The sequence below is a fragment of the Solea senegalensis genome, linkage group LG10 (assembly GCF_019176455.1).
Source record: "Solea senegalensis isolate Sse05_10M linkage group LG10, IFAPA_SoseM_1, whole genome shotgun sequence".
Classification (NCBI taxonomy): Eukaryota; Metazoa; Chordata; class Actinopteri; order Pleuronectiformes; family Soleidae; genus Solea; species Solea senegalensis.
In genome coordinates this window covers 16,854,623-16,880,281 of record NC_058030.1, presented here as the reverse complement: position 1 = coordinate 16,880,281, position 25,659 = coordinate 16,854,623, and the positions used below count along the sequence as shown (strand labels likewise).

The following is a 25,659-nucleotide window of genomic DNA, read 5'->3' as shown; positions in this document are numbered from 1 at the left end:
TCACTGCCTGTGAGAGGAACAGGTTTTCCATTCCTCACTCGAGCCACTAATGAATCTCAAGTGGAAATCTGAGGTGAGAAACTGTGCAGGTGATTTGTGTTGTCACAGCTCTGTAACTTGTGACACACTGCTTTGTTAAAACCACTCCAAAAACAAAATTCACAGTACAACCAAGTGAGGATGTAGCCTATACTATGTCTCTTTTTAAGTCTTATTTTCAAGACAAAAGGAAAGGCTTGTTCACAGAATCACTACTTTCTTGCACACGTTTATTACAGCAGTTTCTCAAACACGTGGATTTCCTGCCTTTTTCCTGTTTTATCCATTTTTTTTTCTTCCGTACAGCTTCTCCTTTGAGGGTCTCGGCTGGAAACAGTCCCAGCTGAAAAGAGGCAGGTGCGACCTGAACAGGTCTGTCTACACTACAGTATATTCAAATAAATGTCCACTTTCCTCTATTCAGTAAAAAAAACTATCAATGAAGACACACTCTTTTGTGTATAATTCCCCAGTGTTTAATAAAACAAGTTTCAGATTATGGTCAAAGATGTTACAATAATAAAAGTTTCAAATCAATCATTATGGTACAGATTATACAGATTGGGGTTTTATCTGAGTGAAGGTCTTAGAAACCAATTCATTGTGGTTTTAATACTCTTTATTGACAGAATACAACAAAGACTTATGTGCATAAGGCTGATTTGTGTTTCAGTAACTGTAAAATAAATCATAAAATGAGGACCAGTGCTTATATACTGCATATATGTTATATATAATGTAAATGACAGAATATCAGCAAACCAAGGACCTGTTGCTGCACTGGCGTCTCAGGTGAGTTTTGTTGTCCCTCTTCTTTATTGACTTCTGATTATGTGGTGGAATTTGTCACGTCTGGAATCTTCACTTCACAGCGGGATTCACGCCAGTGAAGGTCAAATGGATGGTAGAAATGTGACAATTAAGCTTCCTTATGGAGCCATAACTGAAATACTGAATCACCCAAGTGCAGTCATTCTTCATTCTCCCCGCTGACCTATAGTAACAAACACTTTGGGTCCATAAACCGAGAAGCAGATGCTACAACACACGCGAGTAAACATCAGTCTCAGTGAAAAAAATAAAAAAAATCATGTCTGAAGAGCAAATTTAAAGATCACCGCGCAAGGCAAGTTTTCAAAGAACATAAAAGTACCACTTGTACGGGTAATCCCTAATACCAAATTCGACACGCATAATTCCACATAATACTTTGATATGCCTGCACCTCAGAGGAGGGATTGATGTCTGCGCCCTCGACACGCCAGCGCACATTTTACGCACGGTGCCAGTCTGTTACACTTGCACACCAGCGGCCAGATGAGGGAGACATACGGCTTCAGGACATGTCGAAGACACGGTACAATTTTCTCCCCCTAATAAAATAAGATTTCATTACCTCTTTCATCAACTGGAAACACCACAGAGCCGACGCGCGCCGCTGCCGTGACACGGCGAAAGCGTTTTTGTAGTCGTTTGTTTTTTTTTCTCAGAGATCGAGAGAGAGAGAGAGAGAGGGAGTCGAGGCGAGAGTTCAAGGCGAAATCTGGGTCCGACTGCGCTGCGCTGGGCGTTTATGATAAAGCGTGTGAACGCGTAAACGGTCCGTCAGTCAGCAGTCAGTCATTCAGCTCCACATCTCCTCCACTGATCTCCAGCTGTCAGCCCCGCTGCTCCTCGGCGTCTCCACGCGAACTGACCAGGTAAGAGAAGCAAACAAGTCTCCGCCGCTTTTTTCTCTCTCAAGTTATCTGTGGAAAGTGTGTGACTTTAAGTTTCTGAACAGTCCAATGTGTGTACACTCGCGTTTCTTTCTCTCCGTTTCAAATTTGGGTGTAAAAGTAAATAATAGTGATGACTAAAATGGGACTGAGGGATTCAGGTCGGTACTTTTTTATTTTTATTTTTTTTAAACATTTAAGTACCGAGTCGCTGTGTTCTAAGTGCAGGAAACAGCCAGCGTGTTTCTGTGTGTTTATTTGTGTTGCACGCGACCGAAGACATCTCATGTACATTAAACCATATGGCTTTATTTATTTATTTACTTATATTTAATTTCACATTAATGCCTCATTTATGCAGCCACACAACACATCATTAAAAACAAACAAACAGCAGAATGCACAGTGCACTGCACCAGCATGACAACACTTGTCCGTGCATTACAATGTGCACTTTGCCTGCTGCTTAACAAAAGTCATTCTATTAATTCCACAATTTATTTATTGAAGTTGCACATTTTACTGCTCTAACACAATTTCCGAGGCCACTCTTTAGATAGTGTAACCTTTCTCGTATTGTCACCTGTGCAGGGTGGCACAGCTACTTTCAAAGCCACCCTCACCCTCTGCACTCCTTCTTCCTCCTGTTTCCAAATGCTCTCCTTTGAAGCGATGATGCCCCATCTGTCATATGTGAGCAAAGAGAGACCATGCTCTGCTCTTCTCAATTACTGAATTCTCCTCATGCCAGCTCCGGTGGGACAGGAGGAGGAGCAGGTGGGTGGCAGTCAGTGCGATCAATCAACATGAAATATTCAGCTTTGAATATACACATCATTTACTGCTGCTGCTGCTGCTGCTGCTCCTGCCATTCTTGTTCGAAAGACTCCAAAAAGAGTTGAAGGGTTTGTCTTAAGTATTTTGTAAAGGGGGGGCATGTGGACCTTGTGGACCATGTGACACAGGCCTGTGTATATATTCAGGTGACACCATCTTTTAAAATGTAAAACTCTCCCCTGTGTGGAGACTGGAGGCTTGTTTGTAAATGACGACGACTAAACCAGAGAGCGAGGGCGCATGAGTGGCTGAAACTGTAGCCTGTTAAATGTAGCGCCGTGGCCGTTTTCTCATTATGCTGCAGTAAATTCATTCAGCTTACATGACAAAGCTCTGTTTGGCAACTTTCTCCCCCGATAGAAGCACTTGTTTGAACAAGAGGCACATGATTTGAATATCTGTAATCCATGCTGAAATCAACAGGCCAGATGAACTTTTTGGCACTCTCTTACCACCACATTGAGACGGATTTTCTTTCCCCCAAAAATGCCTAAGCTATTTAGACTTAGGGCTTAAAAAAAAAAAACACAAGCAAGGCAAAGTTATTTGATTTGTCTTTCCCATGGTCACCACAGAAATCCTGGAATTTTCAAATCTTCCCAGACCGGAATCGGAAATCTTTGCAGTCATTCGAACTCTTCAGGAAACTTTTAATCTCCAAAGTGTCTGCCTTGTGATAACAATATCTCTGTGATGTTGCCTCATGAAATTTGCCTGAGCACTATGGCCTTAAGTATTTGAGCTATGAGGCAATACAGTGAAAAGCATAGCCCCCTCATATGAGAACACAACAGTGAATAATTAATAACCTTGCTCCCAATTCCAGGAAAACAATAGCATATTGTAGGAACACTGCACTAATTTAACTAGAGGAGAGGGGAAACAGTTGACAACTTTGACAAAACATGGAATGCATCACCATTGTTGTAAGGCAATGAGTTTTGGTCTAGTTACTTTAAAAAAACAGTGGCTTTGCACACTTCATATACAACCGTGTCACTGCGGTGTTTGCATGCTGTACGATATTGTGGTGTAATGTTGTTTGCCTTTGAGATTAATCAGAACCCATTAAATACCCCTCTCTCACCTGCTGGCAGTATGTGAGGTGGAAGTGCACATGCAGGAAGCTATTTTCCACAGGCCTCCTCTCTTGGCTGTCAGCTCCCATTAAGGGGGAAGGTGTCATATCTGTAACACAGCTGAGTGCAGATGGCAGAGTGGAGGGGATGGCTCACCGATTTAAACAATGATTAATGAACAGAGATGGAAAACAAATTACATTGGACTATTGGAAGCAGGGAATTGTTTTTATGAAAATGTTAATTGTGTCTGCCAGGCTGATACCAGGAGTGGGGGAAGGGTGGAGTGAGGGCAAGGCAGCGAGGCAAACCGAGGGACTACTGATAGGACATCTACTACTCCCCTGACTCAGATTATTGGCGTGTCTCAGCATGCAGTGTTTAATACCCTACCTTGGCTTTAAGACCTCTAATGCGCCGTAACTTTTAAGGTTTGGATTTTTACGACGAACCCCATGAAGAATTGTCGCCCACCACTGCACCAATTAGCGTTATCTCTAATAATAAGTGGTTGTAAGTGACGAGTGAAGGCGCCCTGTTCTAGTTGTAATTATTGCAGGCGGGTGCAGCTGCACTACTTAGGGAGATGATGATAATTATTTTTCTTTTTTTTTTTCATTGCGGGTTGATTATTTAAGAGCATCATACACTCATCAGAGTAATCAGGAGAGAGTGATTAGTGAAAATCCACGAGGCTAACAGCTGCCACATTAAACACTTGCCTCTGTTGCCAACACACGGAGGCAGAGCCCTTCCACAGGACAGAGACGAACCAAAGCACTTCACCTTCAACTCCAGGATCACATGTGTTTGTTAGAAAGTCAGGGCTGAGGGCACACAGAGAATTAAATAACAGAGCGCCACATGAAAGGGCACGTTGTTGTGCACCAAGGTCAATCTTCAACGCTTCGATTCACAAGTACAGCGGCGCGAGATGAGGGGGAGGAAAAGTTGGATATGGCATTTTTGAAAATGTGGGGAATTGATGGAGTTGCTGCGCTGCGAACTCGCCCGAACTGGTTCTCATTGTATTCCACTCAATAAACTCCGAGTTACTCATTGAGGGCTCTTTGATAAGTTGTGACGGAACACACGGGGAAAAAAAAACTACAGTCTCCATTAGAGATGTGTGTCACGGCCATGTCCGGTGGTCATGCGGCGTTGCTTGCCACTGTGTAAGGCCTGCTAAACTAAGGGCTAATTCTCTTAGCCCAGATGTTGCTTGAGCACAGTCCTGGGATCCCACTGGGTTGATGAGCTCAATCAGTGAAATGATGAAAAGATGATTTTGTCCCTGTAATTACAGTGTGTAAACTACTTAGCTAGGATTGCAAAGGAAGTCATTTTCTAATTACGCTGGTACCCCGTTGTCTAATGGTGGATGTTTTGTTGTTTTAGAGAGTGAGGGAGAGCAAAGGGGGGGTGAGAGAGAGAGAGAGAGAGAGAGAGAGGGAGAGAGAGAGAGGGAACTTCATATGGGGCCTGGGTTCTGTTGCTGCTACTGCAGCTGAAAAAAGACCATCACAAGGGCAAGATGGCTGCCAAATGAGGGTTCATTGAATTATCAGCCCAGTTAATGTGCCTTGGATTATGCTCTTTGTTTGTCAGTTTTTTTTTTCCTGTAGATGCCATATCTTAATGAGATACTGTAAGTGGCATTACCAGACTCCCGCTGTGATTTTGTGATGACTCGTTTAATGACTTTTGCCTTCAAGTGCTTTAGCAACTGAAAGTAGACACTATCTATTTTTTTCCTCCCCATTTCTTTTTTTTTGCTACCTCTTTGCAGCATTGCAACTGTTTAGTAGCATGGATGGTAGACAAAGTGGATGCACAAACAAAACAATCTTGTCTCTTTAAATGACATAGTGACAAGCCGCACACTGGCAGTCCGCTTTCCTTGCACCCGAGGAAGTTGTACTTTCTCCGAAAAAAAGCAAAGCGTGACAGTATGTTACGGACTGAAGAAGCGCCGTTCTTTGAGATCTGCGTGAGTTCTTTTGGAGCTGGCTGCCGTCCTGCAGGGCTCAACCATCTGATGCAGCCCACACCATGTGGATAGGCTTCTCTTGTGCAAGGCATCCCCGACGCACCCCACACTGTTAACAAACTCCATCATACGCCAAAGCATTGTTTGTGTCCAGAAAGGACAGGTGGTCTGTGCAAACAAGATCAACTGTTCACACATTAGTGATTTAAAATACATTCTATATGCACATGCACGTCTGTGCACGTGTGTGTGTGTGTGTGCGTGTGCGTGTGCGTGTGAGAGATAGAGAGAGAGAGCATTAGGGGGATTGTGCCAGCAGGTGTCTTTGCATGTGCATGATGAGCAAGAGATGAGGAGATAGTATCTTTTATTTTCTTGCTTTGTGTGTGAGCACCACATTAACCACCAGAGGAAGCATATGACAACAAAGTTTATACACGATACACACACACTTTAATCTTCTTACAATATTATATATCACCTCCAATACACTCATGTATAATTTACTCGGGCATTTCGCATGTTTCTGCATAATTGTGATTTATTAACAGTTTGTCATTTGAAAACAAATAAATTAGGAAAAACTGATATTACGTTTTTTTTCCGCACAGACTCACACAACGCACAAACACAGTCGCTGCGCCTTGTTGCTCATGAAACTTATTTCCTCGCTGCTGCGTTCAAGGCCCCTAACGTGCATTCGTGAATGAGAAGAACATGAATCGAAGGGCTCCTTCCCTCCACTGAACAAGTGAAAGAGCTGACTCCCAAATAACTTCACGTCACCGTTTGCACCACGTGCACGCCAGATTTATTTTTACAGGGCTTGAGCCAGATTTTTGATAGTTGTTAAAGGAGTGGCATAGATTTACTGCATCCACAACAAATGTGTATGTATTCCTTTATGAGTTCTTTAGCTATTACTCACAAGGAGCTAGTTTGTCAGTGCTGTGTGTGCTCTTTCTGTGCTCTGCAGTAATGAATGGTGCTGGTTAGACTATTCTGTCTCAGTCAGGCTTTTGGGGGGGCCTACAGAGAAGCTCCTATAGGGTTTCATTAATCTGGCTGTCAGAAAGTATATGGGTGCTATCTTTTGTACGGGTCATGGTGGGCAGCTGTGTTACCACTGCCCTCTTCCATGTGCAGGCTCTTCATCCCTTGACAGGGAAGTCCAACGAATGGTTGGCTGGGCAATTTTTGGTTTGTGGGTGTGTGGGAGGAGTGAGACACAGGGGGCATAATGCATGGCACTGGGCTTTTACTGTCTGCACATAAGCCTGCTCTGTAGTAATGAATAAAACAATTGTTATCTGCTGGCTGGGAAGTCAGGGAATTCCAGGAATTTGTGAAAGCCATGATCACTTGTTGTGTGTGATTTTGAAGTAGGCCGAGGCACAGCACAAAGAATCTAGGACATCAATTTGTATAATGTACAGCGACACATTGTGTCTTAATGTATATGAGGAGATATCAGCGATCGTATCATTAGATAGGACTTTCATCAGAATGTCATGCCATTACATATCACATATTTAACTATGAATAAATGAAGCCTTTTATTATTCTGTCATGAATACATGCATGGGCAGACAGCGCAAATTCATCTAAATCCAAAATAACGCGTATACATACATTTTCACATCAGATATGAGGAGGAAGTGAGAAAGAGAGCAATCAAATGAACAGTGGATAAATAATCCATCTTTTGTGTCATTTACAGGCTTTTGAGAGACAAAAGTATTTGTTTTGTGGAGCTTGGCACTTTAAAAATCATTGTATTATATTTTACACTTGCAGGCTGTATATATCAGGTTTACCATCTATTTATTTTTCCTAGCTCTACCTAATTTTAGATTACAAAAGGTAGGTTAGGTCACTCTAACTGTCGGGTGCAGGCTCATGTATTTGTTTGTGGTGCATTCTCTGTACTTTTCAGCTCAACTATCCCCATAAATTATTAATGCTTTGTAACTGCTGTTATGCAGTTCTGATCTATAAATTTTATTCATGTGTTTCATTCCTCTGTCACCTAACTATGGATTTACAATATTGTCCATCTATCCTGGCTGACAGCGCACGGCAACTACAGAGCGAAAAGATCATGCATCCACTCTCTTGTAGATTAAACACTGAAACACAAAACCCTCCGTCTGACTGCAGTAACAATAAATCTAACAATGTTTGTGATATTGTCAGATCTAAAAATCAACCAGAATGCACAGCTCCCAGGGCTGGTTTAAATGTGTACGTGTCACATTTTTCTTTTATTGCCTGTGCTAAATCACACCTGCTCCTTGTTTGTCTACAAGCGGCCACACCTAAGAGGCACTACTGTGACACGATGCTTAATAACAATCAAGCACTCTCTCAATCTGCAGCAAAGACCCTAATCCACTCTGACAGAGAAAACACCTGATGGCCCCTCGTGCCGCTCCCTTTCTCCACCAGTTCCTACAGCTCTCTCTCTCTCTCTCTATCTCACACACACACACACACACATGCAGTGATGAAAGTTTTATGCCTCCTTGCTATGCTTAGTTAATCAGAGGAATACCACTTTAGCAAATATGAAGTGGATCTTGTGTATGCTAATATCATTCGCTCACTTTCTCCCTGTCAGATGTGATTAGGTCAAACCTGTATCCTTACATTGATCTCAGCTCAGAGCCGACACATGGCTCACACCAGCCACAAGTTAACTGCAGGCATGCCAGATTTGATCCGTGTATTTTTATTTTTTATTTTTTTTGTAAAACATATTCATTACTGACGAAGGTTTCTAATAAACTATAGGCATCAGCAGCAGCAGCATCAGCAGCATGTTGCTCAGACTCACAGACACAGGAGCTGTTATGTACAGCTTAATAAAAGTTATACGAGTCAAAGTTATAGTAGAAGATGCTGCATACGCAAACCCATTTGAATGTGAGCTTGATCAATCATTATTGATTGGATGCAGACTTCAAAATGGACACTCTGTACACCATTACACAGCCAAGGCTACAGTACAGTAATGACATTAATAGAGCCAAATGCAATAATAGTTCAAATGACTGTAATTCTTGAAAGTGGGAGGGAGATGGAGGGGAACATCTCCTCCTCTCTGCTCTGTCCGCAAAGGAATACCAGTGTAAGAGATATGTACGTTGAGGATTTATTGTATTCTAATATGATTATGTAGTTCTTCCCTGTCAGATATGATTAGGGCTGTACCATATGGTCAAATTGATTCCTGATCTACAGCTTAAAACAAAACACACTGCTCACACCAACCACTGCGGCCAGCCTGCCAGCTCTTTATCTGTGTGGGTTTGTGTACATCATTTTCATGACTGACTGAGGTTGCAGTCCAGGATGATGTAAGCCTGTGTTAATTCAGTGTGGACAGTGCAGGCTTTGTTCTGTGCCCTTTGGTGCTGCACTAGAGCTGGGCAGGGCGAGCTTATGTGACCTCTACCATTGTAGCGCGATGTGAATTTGAAGCTTTGTTTTGCTGCTACAGCTGAATCAAAAAAAAAAGGGGAGCTGGGCACATGGAAATTAAGGCATACTTTAGCTTTTCATTTGGATATTTTCCCTTTCACTTGAGTTTGCATTTTTTAATCATTAAGTTGTTTATTTTCCGTAGCACTCCTGCGACATAATTATCCCAGTAAAGGTTTTATTCAAATATGCAGCAGACCTGCTGAAAAAGCTCAACTTTTTTACTTTAATCTTTTCGCAGATTTGCAAAGGAAGGGCAAGTAAGAGGCACACAGACTTTGATCTTTGTGTGCTGCATGTGTGCTTGTGATTGTGTGTCAGTACAAAATGAAATCTGCACAAAGATCTTCACCTTACCCTTAAGTAACGATGAGAAATTTGTTTAAGAAGCTTGTGTGGTTTGACTTAATCAGCGTTTTCACAGTCTCCTACAATAATCAAAAACCACAGTTATACTTAACACAGGATGAGGAGAGTCAGAACCTGCTTTGCTCTATTTCCTGACCTATTTGTGGTGCATCACTGGCATTTTATTGCAGTTGCAAAAGTAGAAGCTTACAGCAAATAAGTGTTGTTGTTTTTTTGTTAATGGGCTTCCTAAGCTGGAAGTTAATGTGCCTGACTCTTTTCTTTATTTCGGCAGAATCTGAATTCACTAAATGTTCCTTTTGTATTCTCTTTAGGTCTGAGCCACAACAAACACACATTTCATGAGAACAACATGAATCCACATCCTGTTTCAACTGAGTAAGAGCAAACAGCCAGCATATAGTTCACTGCTAAACCGTTGGACTGTCTCACACCAACACCCCTGACCACCATACTGTATCATAAGCCAGTCCCTGAAAGGACAGCTTCATTACCCCATCCTGTCATCCAATTAGGAGCCAGATGGCGCTTCTGGCCAATCAAATCATGGACGCAAGAATTCTCAGCAGTATGAATGGAAGAGTAGAGCTTTCCCAGTTCCTGAGAGTCACGAATCAAAGCATCGTCTCCCAGATAAATTCTGCCCAAGATGACAACCGCAAGAACCGGAAGTATCCCTGCCCCCTGTGTGGAAAGCGTTTTCGCTTTAACAGCATCCTCTCGCTTCATATGCGCACACACACAGGTGAGAAGCCCTTCAAGTGCCCATATTGTGACCACAGGGCTGCACAGAAGGGCAACCTTAAGATACACCTCCGCACTCACAAGCAAGGCCTTTTGGGCAAAGGCAGAGGAAGGATTAGAGAGGAAAACAGGTTGCTCCACGAACTGGAAGAAAGGGCCATACTGAGAGATAGACAGATGAGAGCAAGTCATGTTAGTCAGCAGCAAACGTCTAATTTACCCCAACTTAAAAATCCCCAGCTGTCTCCACCTGTCTCAATGCATAACCAGCTCTTAGCCAACTCTGGTGTGGCAGAGAACCAGCCACATACATCCACATCTCCTAAGGTGACTGCAGTCCATGACGAGCCAAACCAGCCCCAACCCACTGGCTTCCGCTGCTCATTCTGCAAAGGAAAGTTCAGGAAGCAGCAGGAGCTTGAGCGTCATATCAGGATCTTACACAAACCCTACAAATGCACCTTGTGTGAATTTGCTGCCGCACATGAAGAGGAGCTCATTGGCCATGTTGAGATGGCCCATATAACTGCAGATAATGGCTCAGGTCAAAAGCCTGCCGTTGGGCTTGGTGACAAGGGAAAACCTGTTGGTGAATTCCCCTGCGAGGTGTGTGGCCAGACCTTCAGCCAGGCCTGGTTCCTGAAGGGTCACATGAGGAAACACAAGGACTCCTTTGAGCACTGCTGTCAAATCTGTGGTCGTCGCTTCAAAGAACCCTGGTTTCTGAAGAACCACATGAAGGTCCATCTCAATAAGCTGGCTGCTAAGAGTAATCTCCCTGCTGAGCATGACTCTTTCAAGATGAGTAACCTAACGCAAAACCACCAGAGCAACCTCTACTCCCAGTACATCTCCCGCATTCACAACCGCTTCCTCACAGCTGAGAGAGCTGACCATCCAGATTATAACCAGACACTTGCCCCAGCAGGCATTGACATGAAGGTTAGGGAGATGTTAGGGAGGATGATCTCCTCAGGTCCAGGCCCTCTGACAGACGCAGAGAGCTCCGCAATGTTGGGTTTGAATCATCTCCCTCCTCCGTTGAGTTCCTCCAGCATGGAATATCTGCAGAAAGTCATTTCTAATAGAGATACACTCAACAGCAGCAGCAGCAGCAGCAGCATTTACCCAGGCTGGCAGATCATGACACCAGGGCTACCTGTTGAACATCAAATGTTCACTCCTAAAGACCAGCAGCAGCAGCAGCAGCAGCGCACCTCCTACTTGCTTGAAAGATGTCATCCTGCTGATGACGCCAAAATGTGTCTCAGTGATCCAGACACCAGGGTCATCAGCAGACCCGGTAGCACCGACAGCATGGGTCACCACGGGCCGACGGAGATCACCACAGAGACAGGGAACTCCCACCCCAGCGGTTCCCTGGACCATCGGCCACAATCTTCTTCTCCAGCTACAGGTAACACAGTCATGGAAACAGAACCATATGTTAAAGGGAATGTTATAATATCCTCTCAGCAGAATAATGTATTTCATGGCTGGGGCGCTGTTCAGGGATTGTAAACAGGATGTTAGCAAAACAGACAAAGATCCAAACCATGTTCAAATGAGCAAGGTTGTGGTTTGTGTTATGTTTCTACTCCTTATAGGCTACCATGACCATGACAAGTCCTTTAACTTAATGCAAGTGACACACTCAATTGCTTAAGTATCTCATTAGTACAGTATGTTGTCTGGACCTTTGCAGGGTTATGATAATTAAAATAACTAATGGTTAAAATCATTAAAAAAAACCCATAATGGATTCATTGGTTGAGTATTTTTTTTTAAATATTGTACTATGCATAGCACATATGTTCAGAGAAATTACAAATAAATATTTGACAAATAAACCTTCCTGACATTTCATCCACTAAAGGTGCTCTTAATTCATCATAATGAGGACAATACAGAAGAGAGTGTGACTAATTCATGTAACCTATTTCCTCCCAGAACATTTTTAAATCTGCCATTATCGAAAAAGAATACAGATTGGTGCGTTAAAGGTTTGCTGAGAGTGCTGCAACAGAATTAAAAAGTAAAATAATGCGTCTCAGTCTGTTGTGAATTTTTTAAAAAAAAAAAATCAAGTTGACAGCTTTGGTTTCATTTTTTCCCCCTCGTTCACTGTAGGTGGGCTGTGAAGCGCAGGGTCAGTAACAACACCACAGACATTACTGTCATCCACCAGGACTTTGTCTTCCTTTTAAAGATAATGGCATCATGTTGAAATGTGAGGATAATTAGTACCCTCTATTTTATATCTGTCACATCCCCACCCCTTGCCTACAGGGGCACAAGATGTTAATGCATGCCATCTGGTGTTTTTAATGATTTGATATATACCACCCAGTGATTTTTATGATTTGATCTACCACCTGGTATTTTTATTGATAGTCTTCTGTTCCACCTGGTGATTTGGATGATTTGGCTCTTTGGGTAAATGCCTTTCTTGTCATGGCATCCTGCTAACATGTTATCATGTGCCTAAATCACAGCTAGAACAGCTTTGTGAAGAGGCGAGAGAACACATAAATACAAACTTTTGCTCGGTTCCTTCGTCGCTTATGACGTGAGTTATTTCCATACCGCTGTTGTGCACATGGAGTCGGATGTTTTCTTGCGGGACTTGATCCACTATCCTTTTAAATGATGGCCGTACAGCAGAGATAAATGGATCACGTCTAATCTCATTAGATTCATTGTTTTAATATTGTACACACATAACTAGCATCTGCATATTTACACGCAAATGCCTGCAGTTTGATGGGCAAATCCCTCTCCGGTTGCTCTTTAAGAAACATATTCAAACTCTGTTGTTTTCTCTTCCCCTCTTCTCCCGCTATCTCCGAGACCATACGGTGTCACTTCCAGAAACATTTATGATCGCTGGCTAGCAAAGGATTTGACTGTGCGCAGTTCTGGGATGACACATTCTGTATCAGACTCTAATTTCAGTCAATATTAAGCATGGAAACTAATTCATTGTAAAGGTCAGGCGTCATTGCTTTAGTCAATGATGGATCCGGCAGGCTCTCTCTCCTCCTCTCCTCCTCTCCTCTCTGTTCTTAGTCCTGTGTAATGGTAGACTCACTCTGGGGGCTTAGCACCGCATTGTTTAGCTCTGACAATATATCCCAGAGACCTCTGCAGCTGCTCCCTGCGCTCACAATGACAGATTAATTAACACAATCACACGCTGCTGGCCCTGGCTCAACACACAGGTCTGCTGCGGGACAGATAGGTAAATCCTACACATATGGAGAACACGCACCACTTGATGAGGGTTTAATAACAGGGATAAGTTTTTTCAGAGGTGGGGGGCTGTAACTGATCAAGTCTGTCTGTCTCGGTGGTTGAATGTGGAGGAAACGAGTGTTTTCTAATTCAGGAGAGCGGAGATGCATGAGGAAGAATTACCACTGCCAGATGTTCAGCTTGAGGAACATTGATTAGTCCAGAATTACTAGCTGCATTATTCATAGTCAGCCTATGGTGGTCATGAAGTTATTGATGTCCTCAATATGGATAGCAAATATAGTACAGTCATGGCTGTCAGGGTGAGAGACGGCTTCTTTGCGTGATACATCCAGATACAGTGCTGGGTTTTAGAGTGAACCGCAGATACCCGGCATCATAGCTTAGGAACCCTGCTTTGATTTCAATAGAGAATGTGTGTGTTACGAATTACGTCTCTCAATATCTAATCAGGACAGATTTGTCAATGCACTTTGACTTTAATTATAAACTGAGATGAAGAAAAACGTCTCTTCTTAAAATGATAAACTATTGAAGGGTGCTTCGGGCCTCTGACCTACATTGGACCAGTTAGATCCCAGCTCCAAGTAAAAAACATGCCCAAACATAAAGTGCTCTGACAGTTATTAATTAGTCCCATTCAATACTCTTAACCTCAAGGTCAATGAGCAGACACCATGTAATGATGTTGTCCCCACATGTGTTTTGTCCCTTATTCCCTGCTTTTATGCAAATTCTTACTGTAAGTACTAAAGCCAAGAGTCCCCGAAACGATAAGCGTCTGTAAAGATGTGAATGTAATTTGAGTAGTGGTTTACCCAGAAACACAGATAAAGCTTATGTGCAGAATATCACGTTCATTTGATCGTTCCAGTCACATCAGCCTTTTCTTCAAGATTGCTGACAGTAAAGCATCTTTTAACTAAAGGCTCCTTATCAACTTGTGTCTGTCTTCACAAAATTCCGCTCTTATTCAGAGATCAGATTCAGCCTGACTGGTTTGTGTTGAACTGATTACCTGTTGGCTTTTCCGTCTCCCTCTCACTTCTGTCTTTTAATCCTCTTTTTAATTATTATTGCAGATATGAGGCTCAAATTAAGCTCAAAATGCTTGTTTTCCTAGCATGCAGATAAAAAGATTTACCCAGGGAGTTCTGAACACCTGCCTTGAAATATTGTTCCACCGTCTCCTGAATGCCATTTGGCTTAATTGACTTGGAAACGTCCCAAATGCGTCATTGACTATGTGGTCTAATTAATATTAATAATATATGCTATTATAAACATCAAAGAACATCTGGTGCCCCTGTTTTTCTCACCAGTCTTGTGTGTGACTCTCACTCTCACTCTGTTTCATCTTAAAGCGAACCAGCCTCCATGTATCTCTGTTTCACATTTCAGGTGCTTGATTGCATATGTATATAAAGAGCCAAACCTCCACTGTGTGTAGTGTTTGATATCCACAAATATAACTGCCAAAAGCCTGTGTAAGCATATAGTATGTGAGCCTATGATTGCACTGACAGTGATGTATGGTTGTAAATCTTAAAGCCTATTTCCATATGAAATGAATCACATGTCTAAGCCCAGCTGCATGCATTTCTTTTTTTCTCCCATAGTCACAGCTCACTTGAGCCATCTATTTATTTACCTTTTCCCCTCCACCCCGCACACCCAGTAAGAGCGGATAACTCATACGCATCACTTCATTAGATGCTCTGCGTTAGGTGAGAGAGACTTGGTTTTGTAATGATGCAGTAATTGGAGTTTTGCTTGATAAATCTAAGCTCTAAAATTACTCCGCTCACATAATGTGAGCCTCGGCTGTGTAAGTAAATCTTAAACTGATTAAGTTAGCATGAACCAGGCAATCACAAAGATGGCACCCGTCCAAAGGAAGAGGGGGAAAAAAGGCAGAGTCTCCCGGCTTTGTGTTGTTCCACTGCTCTTATGTAGGCTGGCAAATGGGTTTAGGAAGAGGCACGCTGAAAGATGAGGTCAGATATATGTGTTTTCTGCATCTGAGGCTGGTCTCTAATGTCATCGTAATTAAAGCCACAGAATAATTGAGATATATAGTGTGACTGAAAGACTTCCATTAAGCTGTTTGGATTTTTTTGTCTGTTACTGGAGACAGGGGTGTGGCACTGTTGAAGTCTCTTTCCCGCTCTTGCACAACCATGCACGTTGACACACACACACACACACACACACACATATAATATGTACAGACATTAAATCAAACATACTGTAGACGCACACACACACAGACGGTGTACAACAACAGCCTTTATTTCAAGGTCATGAATTTGCCTTTTTTAGCTGTGATTTTCACTGCTCCTCCGTTCACCTCTATTTAATTAATGCATGGGTGTTATTTTATTATTTTCCATGCAAGAAATAATAAAATGCAGCACTTCTTTTATTGCCATTCACCTCACAGTGGTGGTTTTTCTATTAAAGTTTGCAACAAAGTAAAGTAACAACTACAGATCATTAGATTTAGATTTACCTCAGTGAATTACCTCAGGGTCAGATCTTGAGGTGTATGAAATTGATATTTCTCTGGCGGGGATGAATCACTGTTGTAACTCAGATATTAGTCCATTAAAGAAGAACAATAAGGCATCAATATGCATAGAATTAAATTAATGGTGGTGGGTTTATCTTCCTATCCCAGACGCATCCCTAAAAGACACAGTATAATGTATGACCTGACCTTCAAATGCCAGGAGAGTGTTGGGCAATAAACTGCCAATATTTGTGGCTTAATGGCGTCGGATGACTTTTACTGTAATTGGAATGGCAGCGAAACAGCTGGGCTATTTAAAGACAGTGCAAGGCTGAGGTCCCAGACAATCACTAACTCAAAATGGTCACAGGGAGTGTGTTTAACCCTGGAGGGTGTTTCTGTGATAAGTATAAGGATTAAACTGTAGGTAAACAGAGGGAAAAGGACATCTAAATTACCTTTAATTAAAAGTTATGGCATGCAGGATCAGATCTTGTTTCCAGATGGGGATTATTCGCTGGAAAAAAAATTACCCTTAGTCATTTGCCTCAATAATGCGCTTTGTACTTTTTGAATTATGCCCTCATTGCACCATTTTTCAACTATGAAGCTAAAATAAATATAATAAACTCCACTACAGTGCATAGTGCAGTTAATCAGAACTGCTCACATGTTGGTCTTTGTTATTCTTGACTGGGAAACCCACTTACTGGTTTTGATGGAATGGGGTTTTTGTCTGCGACATCTGCCTTGTTCTGGTTGCTGTACAATTTCACTGTTTATTATTTCTGGAAGAATCTTGTTTGGTGTTAACATCTTTGGGTGTATTTATTGCACATGGTGGTGGCGTCCATACTGTAAAATGATGGATCACTGGAGCTGAAAGCTGATTACAAGCTTGATTTACTGCAGGGCAGCGCTTAAATCATTCAACTCAGCCTGGTATGGGATTGCAGCATTTTTCATGTTTAGACAACAGTTGTTGTTACATAGTTCTACTAGAAAGCTCTGTATATGTGTGTGTGTGTGTGTGTGTATATATAGTGTCCCAATTGAACTTGAATTGTTCTATGTTTTGCTGTGATCGTCTGTGTTAGGTGAGAAAGTCTACAGGTGTCCACTCTCCAGTGACTACACCACTGCACAGACAGCCTCCCTCAGCTTCCATCTGGAACGCTACCACTTCCCCCACTGGCAGAACAGCAGGGATCTTTCTTCGCCGCTACAGCCCAGCAGCAGCAGCAGCAGCAACAGCAGCAGCAGCAGCAGCAGCAGCTCCAGCCCCGATGCCAAGCTCAGACCCAGATCCAGGGAGGAATGGAGCCCGGCTGCAGGTCACTATCTTGGTCTGGAAAACCACAGTGACAACCCTCTGCTCACCAACAAGCAGTCAAACATGACTGACAAAGACGAAGGTGTGGACGCTTCTTTATCAGCTCAAACCAGGAAGTCCCAGTATGAACCTTTAGATTTGTCCGTCAGGCCTGAGTCTGCCACGTCTCATTCAGCCATGTCTCCTGCTGCAGTGCTACAGATGTCTGGCATTTTTAGCAATGGACTGTCCTCCTCCATTACCCGCCAGTTACAAAGTTACTCAAACGCTGCAGCTGAACTGAGTGTAACACCTGCATATCAGTGTGACCTTTTGGTGCAGGGACCAAAAGAAGAAGGAGGCTCCAGTTGTCACAATGGTGAGGAAGATTCTGAGAATTCTGAGCAAGGGAGGGAGGACGAGAACGATGACGCTGCCAAGTGGCCGATGCTAAAAAATAATGTCCTGATGCCAGAGGAGCTGGAACATGCCAACACTGACTTCCAGGGTCTTGGTGAGAAGCAAGAGAAGCCAGGGCAGTGGAGCAGAGGTGTGGCTGAATCTCCCATCTCCTCTCTTGAGAGCCTGACTCCAGCACAGGCTGATCCTCTCCAGTACCAGGGCGGCCTGCTTTCCTTCCTTAGATCCCAAGGGAGTCTGGGCAGTGCACCTGCCGGCACCCACAAAACCAGTCTCAATGGTGGGGGGAATATGGAGAAAGATGTTACATCAGGTGAGCTTCCGCTTATATCCTATATGTCTAATGCAGCTGCCACAGTTAACAAGAGGAAGCTGCTACAGTCTCCAGATTTGAAAGTATATATTGCCACCTAGTGGACAAAGACCGGTCTCTCACATTTTCATTCTTGCTCGTGCACATTACAGTCACATAGTACATTTAACACAGTTCTATATATAATGCAGTTTTGTATTGACGTGTGACATTGTCAGTAACAAGTAGGCTGCTATAGAAATCCCAAAAAAGTTTTTTGGCATGTCTCAGCCCTCATCACCTGACAGCGGAAGTGTGAAGAGGGAGTGTGAGCGTGTGAATGAATCATGCCAATTACGAACAACACGCTTCCCTTACACTTGCAGCACTCCAGTTTTTTTTCATCTTGCCAGATCGTATCTCTGATCTCAAATAAGGAAGACACAGGTGTGTGGCACTGATTACCTCTACACTTTAAAGGATGATGATATCCTTGTGTGATAGGTTACAAATCGCCCAAGCCAGTGGAGCCCACTGATGGAGAGGCTTAAGCTCTTGTGCTGGTGTGATATGCTTGCTGAGTACAGATTTAATAATGTTGTCTCTCAGGAGAGGGAATCCAGCAGCTGGGGTCTTTGATATGCATGTATTATGAGTGCAACATGATACACCTTCTCTCTGATCCCCCCTCTTATTCAGAAACTCAATATGTTCATGTGAAAGACAGGAAAGTGCCTGTCAACTCCATTAGGGATTAACATCTGTTCCCTTTCTTTGTGATTCTAACAGCAAGATGTAGTTTTGTATTTGATTTTACAGATGGTTATTATAATATTCCAAAAAAGCAGCGCCTCCCCTTCAACTTCTGTCATAGATGTCACACTGTTCACACTTTTCTTTTATTACACATAATTGTGGTATAATTGAAAGTCAGGAAACTGGCAGTATAAACTTTGTTTTCAACTTTCTTTGACAAAAGAAACTCACAACAACAGGCAGTGTTCTGCCAAGTGAGCAGCCGTTCTCTCCACGAGAGATACACACTTTACTGGAACCGTCGTTTGTGTGTTTCTCAGAAATCTGACCAGTGTACACTTAGCTGCCAGGGGTTATTTTAGGCATTGCTTGCCCTTTGTTTGCTGCAGATCGATCCACCATATTTATTCTTTCCCCCAAGGAAGCCGATGTCAAAGACAACAATAAACACCTGTCAGTCAAACCGGACACGGTGACAGGTAACTGACATTGAGTGTCCATCGAGTGTCCTCTAAAACTGAAATAAGCAGGTGGCGCAGCAGCCTGTCCTGTCTACAGTGCTGACCAGGTGGCTTTGTCATAGGGCTGTCTCCTGTTGCCCCCATCCTCTCCATACTGTATGGCACGTCGAGTGGCATGGTGACATATTGCTGGGCAGTTTGGACATGGAGTGATGTGTTTGTGATGACAGTTCAGGTCAGCTCCAATGTGCCAGCAGTGGTAATTGGCCAGATGGTGACCTCTGGTTGAACCTGTCTGCATGCTCATTAGTCTCACTGAGCCCCCCCTTGTGTTTTTAAACAGCAACTCTCATCGCTGCACTGCTCAACGTCAACCACTAGATGGCATCATCCACCACCGTAAGACTTGGATGCTGCAGGAAACAAAACGCAAACTATTTCCTCAGCAGCTATAATGGCATGCATTCATGTCACACTCACAATTAGGACAGCTGTTTCTAAGATTAGAGTCCTGTCACACTGTGGCCGCAGTGTGCGTCGCGTGCGTTATCCGCCTTTAATGCAGGTAACCAGCGAACTAAACTGGCAATCTTTTCTGTGGCAGTAGATCAGGCCTCCCGTGACGCATGAGAGCAAGTTAATATGAGAAGATCAATAAAGAAAGGATTAAGAATGAAAGACCACTGAGGACAGCGAGGAAGAAAAGGGCCCTGATTTGAAAGGTTGAAAGGGGTGAGTCATTATCTCATTGTCTGACCTCTGTGTACCCTCCACAGAGAGGGTGACAGAGAGTTAGAGAAAAAGGAGCGAGAAAGATCACTATAGATGGAGATAGATGGAGCGACAGCAAGGTGAAAGAGGAGCGGTAGTGCGGCTGTCTCCATGAGCAGATGTCGTTTGAGGGCAGCGAGAGGGCAGCGCGGCCGGCCTTTGTGCTGCGCCTCTCCCCGTTGAGATAATGAAGGGTGGAGCTTTGGGAAGGATGTGCAGTCATCACTCACTGTCTGTGTGCCATCAGAGCTCAGGTCTGTGTCATCCGTCACCATTCAGCTCCTCTGGCCCCCAACGGCCCCGCCACTGTCATCATGGTCATTATGTCAGTTTGTGACACACAACACACACACACACACACACACAGAAGGCCTTTTATAGGCCTTTATAGATTACTATTTTGGTTACTTATCATCGCACTAGGCAGGTTACCGTGGGTCATCGTGAACTTCCCAAGTCAAAAAACTATTTGACTTGAATGTTGTCATCTGCAGAATTTGTCTCTATAGTCTACGGAACATGATTCCCACTCTTATCAAATGTGCTGAGAGTTTATATGAATTCAAACAATATTTAAAGATGAACCGTTAAAAGATGTAATGCATGTGCTTTGTTTATTCGATCCGATCACTGACTCTTGTCAGTTTAATCTGCTTTATAAGCGAGTTGAATGCTGTTGTGAGATCAAGGTAATGAATAGTACATTTTCATTTGTAACTTTGCAAATTTTATTTGCATTTCATGTGAAGGATTATTAATCACCGTTGTAGAAGCTAATTAGGATCCAAATAAACGAGGGAAATTCAAAACCAGGAGCATTCCCCCCCTGATATGACTTTTAAGACATTTTTAAACACCTAAAACCCTCAAATCTTTATATATATTCAGTACAAAAACAGCTAAATGGATATTTAAATCAAAACATACCTAAACTAGGGCGCTCAGAGAGCACAAGACTCTGCCAAGGCCACTCAGTTTCCCACAGTGTCAGTATACTCCCCTGTCTTACAAGGTTAACAATAGAAAACAGACTCTTTTGTCCAGCGCGATACTTCTGTTCAGTTTTCCTGCGCATTGTGTGCAATTTTATTTATTGCATGCATATATTTATGTTGTTATTTTCAGTGTGTTCACGTTCAGTTTTCACTCAAGTAAAGTAGATGAGATTATGATGAAGCTGAACTTTTAGCTCCTTTATTATTTACAGCCTGATTGATCTGTTTGCAGAGATGAGGACATCTCTCTGATGAATATTGTGTGATTACAATTGATGGGGAAAGATGACTAAAAGAACAAAAATGTTGTTTTTCCTTGCACATCTTTTACTTTTCACTCTTTTTTTTTCCTCATCACCGCAATCCACAGATCCCATTTCCTGTTCAGCGTCTGTGCATGTGTACATGCATGAGAGTGCATGTAGAGCATGTTTATGAACATGTGCGTGTGTGTGTGTGTCTGTGGGAGTGCGAGTGTGTGCGGCTGCTCTGAAGCTGTGGCCGGAGTGGCCTGTGAATAGAGGATCATGTGGTGGAGAGATGGATGGCTCCAAGCCCACTGCTGTCTCCTCTAATTGTAAAATATTAGTTACATTAGACTCTTGTCTGTGATTAATGGAACTTATTTGGAGGTTGCCCTCTCTTGGACTTTCCCTCTCCTCTAGAAAAGAAAGAATAGCAGACCCTGGAAGATGAGGAGGGAGGGAGAGGAAGAAAGGGGACCGAGTCGGCGAGAGGGGGGGGGTTAAGCAGGGCAGCTTGCGACTGATGTAGACACAAGACCTTTTTGGCTTATTGTTTACAGATTTTTAGGATGCAGGATCATTCATGTTGTGTGTGTGCATTTATAAGATTCTTAACGAGACTGTGGGGGGGAATGTGGTTGGTTTATCAGGACGTGGAAAATTCAGGCAGGTGGAGGGACAGTTCTTTTGACCCAAGGAAGCAACACTAAACTTTCAACAAGTGAGTAAGACATACACACAATCAGCTGTTCATTTATTTCCTGTTTATCCATGTCTAAACTTTCAGTTAAAATAGTTACTGCACTCCTTCACACGATGTATTGCTCGCTCCCTCTTTCTCTCTCTCATACAAACACGCACTGCAGTGGCTTCTATTCATTTGGACAGCCTTAACAAAGCATTGGTTACCCTAACCTTCACCATAACCAGTTAATACAACCTGACTACAATTTATATCTTAGCCCGGGAAGTAACCAGCTCTTCAGAAATGAGGTTCTGTCTCATTAGGACCAGATTCTGGTCTCAATGAGGACTACTGGTCCTGACAAAGTCAGTGTTTATGCCAGGAAAGATCCTGAAAAGGGAACAAATACAAGTATACACACACTCACACACACTCATTGCTATCCTGATGATATTCAGATGTGTCAGGCCTCATCCTCTCTCTGTGTAGTGTGTGTGTGTGTGTGTGTGTGTGTCCTTTACCGCCATCAGGTTATTATACATGGGCAGATGGAGCATTACCTTTTATTGCCTGCACCTTCTGTGAATTTTCCCCACTTTCCCCCCCCAAAAAAACACCTTTTTTATGTAGATGCGAAAGTGAGTGTTCAGCTGTGTGCAGCTGTCTGAGCCCTGATGAGGAGCATGATAGAGAGGAAGAGGCGAGGGTGGGGTGAAAAGGCTGAGACAGCCCTCAGTTTTTGGGAAGTGATGTCAAATGACATCAGCATATAATGGTTTACTGTAACCATGAATCACCGAAAAACACGTCGAAGTGTTAGACAGAAAGTGAGGGAGAAAGTTGCTCTGTGAGCTAACATCGCAGAAATAGCACAAAGAAGTGAACAAGGACATGTGGCCGTCTAGGTCGAGAGGTAGCCATGTTTGTTTTGATCTTACGGCTTTGGTGTCGTACTGATTTGATTTTATTGAGGTCAGGTAAACTTCTGGAAGCGATTAGCAGTAGGCTTTGTTCTTTGTGTCTGAAAGGTAAGCGGAGTGCCTGTGCCGTGTTGTTTCACATTATTTGTAGTGGAGTTATGTGGTGGGCGCTAAGGAAGGGGACAGACAGGAAGTTTTGGCATGCCTTGCCTCCCAGCTGCAGACGTCTGTCATTCCTCATCTCAACACTTGTGTGTGTTTGTGTGTGTGTGTGTGTGTGTGTGTGTGTGAGAGTGAGAGAGAGAGCAGGAAATGAGTTACAACAAACTAGAACTTGCTTCTTTTTTCTCTCTAAAATAAAAAAAAAACTGTCAGCCCATGTCACAATGTTTTGGTTAAGCTACGCTGTTAGAAAGTGTAAATTGTTATTAAACCGACTAAACCGGTGTCACAGTTTAGACCACTTTTTAACTTAAAGAAACACATTTGCATCTGCAAAATGACACCGACTTTTGAACATTCTGGCTTATTAAATTAAATATGTTTTTAAAGCTCACTGTGCAGGATGATTTTTCTTTCCTGCCGCATTTCAGAGATGTCAACATTTTACTTCTCACCTGCCAACATCTGGTCCAGAATACTGGGGAAAAAAAAAAAAACAACGTGCCAAGAATTCTAAATTTAAAATTACAAACACGCATTTTCCACAGTAGTCAATCTCATCCACTTCATTTCCAGATAATTGTTTCATAATCAGTAACCCGCCCTGGGAAACGTTCTCAAAAAGTTTTGACTAGAGGTATTTATGTCCTTGTTGTGTTCAGCTTGGATTAAAGCCCGAGAGCAGGTAAACAGCATAAACTGTGAAATGTATCATTTTAAAAATCCTCCAATCAAAGTTGGTTATTATTGATATCAATATATTTGGCACACACCAGGTGGTTGTTTCAGACTCTGACAAGGTTAAATTACAACAAACTGCACCTAAATTAATGTGTTTTCTCCATCTGCCCCTTTTGTTTTCCAGCTCGAAAGCCATTCCAGTGCAGATACTGCCCGTACAGCGCTTCCCAGAAGGGCAACCTGAAGACCCACGTCCTCTGTGTCCACCGCAAGCCCTTTGACAACAGCCTCTACCCTGACCGTCGCCTGCGACGCTCACATGCGCCCTCCAGATTGCCCCTGAGCATCACAGGAGACAAACATGCGTCGGGGAGAGACCAGATTGGCATGACATCACTCTGTGGAACTTGACGTTGTTGTCATGGCAACTGCAGATACAGACAGTTAAGGTTACTGTTAGCTTCACCTCAGAAGGGTTAGGATGATTGAGATTGTTTAAAAAAGAAAAAAAAAAAATTGTTAACCATTCTTGATGTACATTCCAGTGTTTACTTGAAGAGCCACAGTACGTATTTATCTGTAGCAAAAGAAGCTGCCTATAATAATAAAGTCCATTGTGATGTGAAAGTGTAGAGGGGTATTTAGTGACGTTCATTTTGTCAGAAGTGTCCAAACGATTTACTTGTGTTTACATGCATCTATCAGTTCAACACTTGTCTAATAGGCAGAATGTACCGTGCCTGCCTAAAGCACTTGTTCTTTCATCCAGTAAATACCCTGTGTTACATTTTTGTAAATATCACTCAATTTCCCTTCCAGTCCAGAAGTCTTGTCTATCTGTCAGGATATGGTGCCAGATGTTCAGGCTTTAATCGCAGCAGATGTAATGAAGTAGAATGTTGCACATCGGAGCTTCCATTTGTTCTATATTCCACTCTAGGGAGAAAGCCTCTCTCACATATAATTATTGCCCATTAACTCCTATGCTTCATGCCCTCATGCTGGAACAATGCTCAATTAAGGGGAACCAAGGAAATGGAAAACTGCTGAGATTCATTGATAGTACATTCAAATCCCTTTTTTCCCCCCCCCTACTTTTTTAATTGAGTGGAACTCCCCGCGTGTGTATGTATACCAGATTTGCCCACTAATGTAAAATAAGCCTAATCAACACAGCTATTGTATGCTACAATCGCCATGTATGGTCATTTTTAACATGATCTGAGCTGCCTTAGCCTCCTGTGCCAGTAGTGTGCCTGTGTGCCCGGAGATCAACCTTGGCAGCTGTGTGCCTGTTCAGCCACGGCCTTGTAGCCACAGCGATGTGACTTTGACTGACAGTCGGCCTGACAACTCCATTCATGCGCCACCTGCTAGCTGTCAATCAGGGCGGCCATCCCGGGGCTATTGACGGAGCTGTCAGCCTGTGTGAGATGTGTCTGTCAAAGCCCACCCACTCTGCCACTCTGTCTCCCTGCCAGGGCACTCTGACATTCGTTTACACCGTCCAACTTCAATCCTTCTTTCCCTGCCACCTCTCCCCCCCCCACACTCTCCGTCTGCCTGTTTCCCATCAGAGACATGGCACCCCCTTAATCCCAGATCCAATCACAGATTCTTTGGGTACACATTTGTCATCCTCAAACCCTCTACTTTTTGTAATGGAGTGCTTCACAAACACTTCAGCAGGTGACTCGAGCCTGATACACGTGTTTTTTTTTTTGTTTTTTTGTTATTCGCCACTTCCTGTATTTGTGTGTACCAGCTGAATGCCAATGTCGCCACTCCTTTCTCTGCTCTCTTTTCCCCCCTGAAGTCTCTCTTCCTCCCGTTTCATCCCCCCCCTCCTCCTCCTCCTCCTCCTCCTCCTTTATTCACTCAGCCTTCATCTTTGTACCTGACAGGTGACAAGGTCTGCGCTTCTAGCTGACTG

General features: G+C 43.1%; 1 protein-coding gene across 1 annotated transcript; it reads left to right on the top strand.

Annotated features, from left to right (window-relative positions):
• The first annotated feature begins 781 nt into the window (after positions 1–781).
• LOC122775875 lies at positions 782–24,358 on the top strand. Its single transcript, XM_044036079.1, has 6 exons — positions 782–831; positions 1,649–1,739; positions 2,349–2,450; positions 9,996–11,676; positions 17,124–18,071; positions 23,911–24,358. Exons 1-6 carry the CDS (start codon positions 782–784, stop codon positions 24,135–24,137), a joined length of 3,099 nt encoding a protein of 1,032 aa, XP_043892014.1. The 3' UTR covers positions 24,138–24,358.
• Positions 24,359–25,659: the final 1,301 nt, after the last annotated feature.